This window comes from Lissotriton helveticus, chromosome 2_1 (genome assembly GCF_964261635.1).
Source record: "Lissotriton helveticus chromosome 2_1, aLisHel1.1, whole genome shotgun sequence".
In the NCBI taxonomy this organism is placed as follows: domain Eukaryota; kingdom Metazoa; phylum Chordata; class Amphibia; order Caudata; family Salamandridae; genus Lissotriton; species Lissotriton helveticus.
Genome location: NC_136059.1, coordinates 5,256,137 through 5,263,599, shown reverse-complemented (window position 1 = coordinate 5,263,599; position 7,463 = coordinate 5,256,137). Strand labels below are relative to the sequence as shown.

General features: G+C 54.9%; 1 protein-coding gene across 1 annotated transcript in view; it reads left to right on the top strand.

Moving 5' to 3' along the window:
* The first annotated feature begins 387 nt into the window (after positions 1 to 387).
* The window catches only part of LOC144817657 (uncharacterized), a 208,894-nt gene continuing 201,818 nt past the window's right edge, over positions 388 to 7,463 (top strand). The window contains exon 1 of the mRNA XM_078674385.1: positions 388 to 507. Coding sequence (XP_078530511.1) covers positions 489 to 507 — 19 coding nt within the window. The 5' untranslated portion in view covers positions 388 to 488. The remainder of the gene's footprint in view (positions 508 to 7,463) is intronic.

The window sequence follows — 7,463 nt, the reverse complement described above, 5'->3', positions numbered from 1 at the left end:
TCATTATGTTCCATTTCTGTTCCTTTTGTGAAGCGCTCTGACACCTTCGGGTAAAGTCCGCGCTATATAAAAATGCACAAATAAATAAATAAATAAATAAATAAATAAATAAATAAAATACATTGAAAAAGAAATCCAATACTACACAGGCGCAGCACGGGCAGCCCTGAGTAGAAGGACCCCAAGGGTCCGTTCCGTGCGGGCATAACCAAGGGCAGTCCGAGCCAAGGCCCCCAGGCTCCCGATCTAACTTCAGGTTATGCGGCGCTGTAATCCCCTCTCAAAGATGGCCGCTACGCATCCTTCCAAGCGCCGATAGCTTCTGTTCCCGTTCAAAGATGGCCGCTGCTCTTCCAACGGCCGAGACCAGGGGTCCTTCGTTCGAGGCTGCCCCGCGCGCGCCTGCGCAGAGCTCGGCTGTCTGTTTACACCGGTCCAGAGCCGGTGCCTGTCTGCGCCCTCGGGCGAGGGACCGGCGGCCGCGGGACATGGAGGGCGCGGAGACAGGTCAGAGGCCCCTGGGGTCTGAGGCGCGTCAATGAATGAAACTGAAAGAACTGAACGTGAAACACAACACGAAGGATTCATGATTCACCCCCGGAGAGCGAGGGCCCCGAGGGGGGGCGGGGCACCTGGAGCGGGGGGAGGATAGCAACCCCCCCAGACCCAGGGTGAGGGGCCATGACCCCCTCAGTGCCCCCCTCAGAGCCCCCCTCAGAGCCCCCACTCAGAGCCCCCCCTCAGAGCCCCCCCTCAGAGCCCACTCAGAGCCCCCCTCAGAGCCCCCCTCAAAGCCCCCACTCAGAGCCCCCCCTCAGAGCCCCCCTCAGAGCCCACTCAGAGCCCCCCTCAGAGCCCCCCCTCAGAGCCCCCACTCAGAGCCCCCCCTCAGAGCCCCCCTCAGAGCCCCCCTCAGAGCCCACTCAGAGCCCCCCTCAGAGCCCCCCTCAGAGCCCCCCTCAGAGCCCCCACTCAGAGCCCCCACTCAGAGCCCCCCTCAGAGCCCCCCCTCAGAGCCCACTCAGAGCCCCCCTTCAGAGCCCACTCAGAGCCCCCCTCAGAGCCCCCCTTCAGAGCCCCCCCTCAGAGCCCCCCTCAGAGCCCACTCAGAGCCCCCCCTCAGAGCCCCCCCTCAGAGCCCACTCAGAGCCCCCCTCAGAGCCCCCCTTCAGAGCCCCCCCTCAGAGCCCCCCTTCAGAGCCCCCCCTCAGAGCCCCCCTCAGAGCCCCCCTTCAGAGCCCCCCTCAGAGCCCCCCTCAGAGCCCACTCAGAGCCCCCCTCAGAGCCCCCCTTCAGAGCCCCCCCTCAGAGCCCCCCTCAGAGCCCACTCAGAGCCCCCCTCAGTGCCCCCCTCAGAGCCCCCCTCAGTGTCCCCCCTCAGAGCCCACTCAGAGCCCCCCCTCAGAGCCCCCCTCAGAGCCCCCCTCAGAGCCCCCCTCAGTGCCCCCCTCAGAGCCACCCTCAGTGCCCCCCCAGTGCCCCCTCACTGCCCCCCTCAGTTCCCCCCTCAGAGCCCCCCCTAATGCCCCCCTCAGCTCCCCCTCGGTGCCAACTCAGTGCCTACCTCAGTATCACACTCAGTGCCTCCCTCATTCCCCCCTCGGTGCCTGCCCTGAGCACCCTCAGTGCCCCATCAGTTCCCCCCTCAGTTCCCCCCTCAGTGCCACCCTCAGTGTCTGCCCTTAGTGCCACCCCAGTGCAGCCCTTAGTGCCCCCTCTCAGGTCCCCCCCTCAACCTCCCCCTCAGTCCCCACTCAGTGCCACCCTCAGTGTCTGCCCTCAGTGCCCCTGTCAGTGCCACCCTCAGTATCTGCCCTCAGTGCCCCCCCTTAATGCCCCCCTCAGTGTCTGCCATCAGTGCCAACCTCAGTATCACACTCCGTGCCTCCCTCAGTCCCCACTCAGTGCCACACTCAGTGTCTGCCCTCAGTGCCACCCTCAGTATCTGCCCTCAGTGTCCCCCTCAGTGCCCCCCTCAGCTCCCCCTCGGTGCCCCCTCAGTGCCAACCTCAGTGCCTCCCTCAGTCCCCCCTCAGTGCCAACCTCAGTGTCTGCCCTCCGTGCCCCCCTCAGTGCCTGCCCTGGGCACCCTCAGTGCCCCCCTTAGTTCCCCCCTCAGTTCCCCCCTCAGTCCCCACTCAGTGCCACCCTCAGTGTCTGCCCTCAGTGCCCTGTCAGTGCCACCCTCAGTATCTGCCCTCAGTGCCCCCTTAATGCCCCCCTCAGTGTCTGCCCTCAGTGCCCCCCTTAGCTCCCCCTCGGTGCCCCCTCAGTGCCAACCTCAGTATCACACTCAGTGCCTCCCTCATTCCCCCCTCGGTGCCTGCCCTGAGCACCCTCAGTGCCCCATCAGTTCCCCCCTCAGTTCCCCCCTCAGTGCCACCCTCAGTGTCTGCCCTTAGTGCCACCCCAGTGCAGCCCTTAGTGCCCCCCTCAGTGCCCCCTCTCAGGTCCCCCCCTCAACCTCCCCCTCAGTCCCCACTCAGTGCCACCCTCAGTGTCTGCCCTCAGTGCCCCTGTCAGTGCCACCCTCAGTATCTGCCCTCAGTGCCCCCCTCAGTGTCTGCCCTCAGTGCCAACCTCAGTATCACACTCCGTGCCTCCCTCAGTCCCCACTCAGTGCCACACTCAGTGTCTGCCCTCAGTGCCACCCTCAGTATCTGCCCTCAGTGTCCCCCTTAATGCCCCCCTCAGTGCCCCCCTCAGCTCCCCCTCGGTGCCCCCTCAGTGCCAACCTCAGTGCCTCCCTCAGTCCCCCCTCAGTGCCAACCTCAGTGTCTGCCCTCCGTGCCCCCCTCAGTGCCCCCTCTGTGCCTGCCCTGGGCACCCTCAGTGCCCCCCTTAGTTCCCCCCTCAGTTGCCCCCTCAGTCCCCACTCAGTGCCACCCTCAGTGTCTGCCCTCAGTGCCCTGTCAGTGCCACCCTCAGTATCTGCCCTCAGTGCCCCCTTAATGCCCCCCTCAGTGTCTGCCCTCAGTGCCCCCCTTAGCTCCCCCTCGGTGCCCACCTCAGTATCACACTCAGTGCCTCCCTCAGTCCCCCCTCAGTGCCACCCCAGTGTCTGCCCTCAGTGCCCCCCTCAGTTCCTGGCCTCAGTGACGCCCTCAGTGCCTGCCCTCAGTGCCCCCCTCGGGGCCCGCCCTCAGTCCCGCCCCTCAGTGCCATCAGTGTCTGCCCTCAGTGCCACCCTCCGTGCCGGCCCTCAGTGCCACCCTCAGTGCCGTTCCTTATCGGGGCCTACGAAGGGTGTCAATGAGATTCCCCCTTCAGTCTTGATCTGGACACTAGTGAGGAGGACGAAGGTATCCGCCCCTGTCGCCCACTGCAGTTTTACGCACGTCTATATCTGTGTGGCCACCGCCAATCAGCAAGAGGTTTTTAATGGTTCAAGTTTAAATTTGTTTGTCTGAGAGAGTTACAATTAAAAGTCTTGATAAAGATGGTACTATAAGGCTTCTGTCGAAACGCGTCGACACCCCTTATGAAAAACACAATCCGTGAAGAGACTGGCACTGCTGAGTACTTATCGACATGACAGTACTGGGTTCCAGCCCATAAAATTAAGAAAACATGGATGTGTGCCATTTTATGACATATTTTTTTGTCTATTGCATGTACTCTCTTTTTAATTTGTAATGCATTATTGATGTGCTAGTTTAGAAAGCGTTTAGATGTGTTTATAACATATATACTACTCTGAAATATTTCCAGATGTCAGTAGAAAAAACAATATAATTGACTATCCACACACGTTCTGACCTGTGTGTTGTATGCCCTTTTTTAAGCACTAAATAGATTTATACTTTTTTAATAAAAACATTATCTAGGCTGTTAACCTTGGGTATATGGTTATATCTTCCCCAGATATATGATGTGACCTTGAATGATTGTGATTCAGATGTACTTGAGCACATAGAGTCAATAATATTTAGAGTCTGCTTAGTTAATCCAAAGGATATTTATTTTGTGATACGATTGTAAAATGCCCTATTCCTTTGGTGTAAAGGCGTTACTCTAGTTTTTTTTACAAAAACAAGGATGGGATATACAATGTTTTCATCTTTGCTACAAGTGGCAACGAGGATGAGATACAAAGTGTTTGTTTCAAGTGACGATGAGGCTGGGATACAAAGTGTTTGTTTCAAGTGGCAATGAGGATGGGATATAAAGTGTTTGTTACAAGTGGCGACGAGGATGGGATACAAAGTGTTTGTTACCAGTGGCGATGAGTATGTATAGGCATTTATATAGCGCACTACTTACCCGTAGGGTCCCAAGGCGCTTCGACCGCTGCGAAACCCTTCCTGGCTTCCCTGAGAGATGGTCCCTTAATGGGTATCTCCAGAGTGAGACCGGGCATCCCCGGCGGTCTGGTGGGGCCGTTAGTGAAGATGAGGCAAGCTAATGCCCAGAGTTGCCGAGTGTGAACGCTGATCAGAGTGGGCACCGAGGCGAGAGAATTATTGAGTCCGCTGACCCTGGTCCAGAAACCTGCCGCGCCGGGAATCGAACCCTGGTCCCGGGCCGTCCTCTGCTCTCGGGTCTGCCGCCTCTAACCAGTGAGCCACACTACTTCACAAGCGGAAGCTTCACTCATCGTGCAGAAGAGCGTCGCCGCTGGAGCTGTTGCCATCGCATCGTAAGGGTGTCGCCGCTGCAGTCCACGCATCGAACTGAGAGTTTCTCGCATCCCCGAGAAGCGTGCCGCATCTGGAAGATCTTCACGTCTTTATTTCTTTGCACCTGACTTTGCTGCATTTCCCATCGCTGTGTCATTGTTTGTCGTGTAAGCGCAACGCAACCTAATGTACATTGACGCAGAGTGTCGCATTTAAGAACTGAACTGAACAAAGCTTAAATCTACCATCTTAAAGTAATCATAGTGTGTATTTTTGTCCTTTATGGTCTTGTGGTAACTCTATATAAAGTCCTTATTTTTTATTAGACCTGGCACCATTGGCGTGGTTCTCCCTTCCATTTTTGCTGTTGCCTCATGTGTTTTTGCTGGTGTTAGATTCTTTGGTCACTGTGCCACTGCTATCCAATGCCACAGTGCAAGTGCTCCCAATTGTAAATTGATGTATGAATCAGTGATTCCATGTTTGGCTATTTGGTTTACTTGTCAGACCCTAGTCTGTGCCAGGGCGTGTAATCCAAATGTGGCTAGTAGGCCTGCAGTACTGGTTGTGCCACCCCCAGAAGCAACCTTGTAAAATGTCTAAGGTCTGCCATTTCTGAGCCTGCGTGCAGTCTGGTACTGTCATGCTGACTGGGCAAGTGCACCCACTTGTCAGTCCCTAAACCTTCCCTTAACTTCATATCAGTCACCCCTATGGTAGACGCAAGGGCAGGATGCATTGTAAGTATAAGGCAGGACAAGCCCTGATGTGTGTGGCATGTCCTAATAGTAAATTACAGCCATTTTCGTTTTTCACTATTGCAAGGCTATCTGTTCTCCATAGGCCAGAATGGGCTGTTAAAATTATTACATCTTATAATCCTAACTGTCTCAGAGAACATGGTAGAAATTCGAGTTTAGTAAGTTTATTTTAATATTCTGTGTTTGCAAATACCACTTTTAGAAAGTAGGTATTTGCTTGTCTAACCATTCAAACTTGCCTCTGCTAGTTTGTGTATTCCTATGTCTGGTTTTGAGAGTGACAGGGCTGAGGAATTCCAGGAGACAGGCTGAGTCACCGAGTGGTGAATAGAGAGATCAGCATCTAGATGGGAGGGAGGAAGTTACACCTGAATCTTGGATAGGGCTGTTCCTGCCTTCCACACTGCTGGCTCCACCCCCTGGGGTGCGGCTGATGTCTCTGCCCTGCACACTGAAAGAAGAGAAGGAGTCCTGTAAACAAAGTGCTCCAGAACTATACTTGCCTTCCACAATGCTGGCTCCACCTCCTGTGGGGCGTCTGATGTGCATGCCCTGCACTGTGAAACGAAAGGATAAGTCTGGTAAACAAAGTGCTTCAGAACTAGTTTGGACTGGGCAAAGGCTCCTCTCCCCTCAGAGAACAAAGAATTTTGGGGTATAAATATTGGGACCCTGATCCCATGAAATTAGATCACTTTTGGACTACAAGAAGAAACCTTTAGTGAGGAGAGGAACCTGAAGAAACTGAGGAGAGACTATTCCCGAGCTGAAGTGCTGCTTGGGGTATTGGCCTGCAGGGGTTGCCTTACTGCCAAAGGAAGGAGAAAGGAACTTTGTGTGCTTTGCTTTCAACTTGTGAAGGCTCTCCAAGGGCTTGGAAAAGAGCTTGCCTCCTGCTGAAGTCTCAGGGACAACAGACTTTACCCCCCCAGCTCCCCAGAGTTCTTGTGGAAGTGCCTGCTGCTGTTTTGGGCCTTCTGAGGAACGGCGTGTCGCAAGGAGCTGGAAGCGCGACTCAACGAGAAGAAGCGTATTGCCGTCGCTGTGCCTGCCGTCCCAACTCCAAAGGAGGTTGTCGCTGCTGGAACTGTCACACTGCACCGCATCGGAGAGAAGCGTGCCGCAACAAAGAGGAAGCGTGTCGCTGCTGCTGCCGTCACAACTCCGAAGAAGGAGGGTGTCGCCGCTGTGGTTGTCACACTGCACCACATCATGAGAAGAATCTCGTAACTAGGTCGGAGCGTGTCGCTGTGCCTGCCGTCGCAACTCCGAAGGAGGGTGTCACCGCTGGAACTGTCACATTGCACTGCATCGACCAAGAGCACGTCGCATCCCCGAGAAGCGCGCAGCCGTCCGAGCTGCTGCAGTCGCATCTTGGATGTAGCCGCTGTAGTTGTCGCATCAAGCGGAAGCTTCACTCATCGTGCAGAAGAGCGTCGCCGCTGGAGCTGTTGCCATCGCATCGTAAGGGTGTCGCCGCTGCAGTCCACGCATCGAACTGAGAGTTTCTCGCATCCCCGAGAAGCGTGCCGCATCTGGAAGATCTTCACGTCTTTATTTCTTTGCACCTGACTTTGCTGCATTTCCCATCGCTGTGTCATTGTTTGTCGTGTAAGCGCAACGCAACCTAATGTACATTGACGCAGAGTGTCGCATTTAAGAACTGAACTGAACAAAGCTTAAATCTACCATCTTAAAGTAATCATAGTGTGTATTTTTGTCCTTTATGGTCTTGTGGTAACTCTATATAAAGTCCTTATTTTTTATATAAAACCTTGTGGTGTCCATTTGTAATGTTGTCACTGGGTTACTGTATGTGGTCACAACTGCTTAACTTACAACGCCTCTGAAATAAGCCTTGACTGCTCTTGCCTCGCAGCCTAGAGGGTGAGCAGGGGTTATTTTAGGAGTGTAATCCCCTTGTCCTGACTAGAGGAGAGGGTCCCAACTAGAGGCCCCCAAATCTAACACTGAGGATGAGATACAAAGTGTTTGTTACAAGTGGCAAAGAGGATGGGATACAAAGTGTTTGTTTCAAGTGGCGATGAGCCTGGGATACAAAGTGTTTGTTACAAGTGACGAT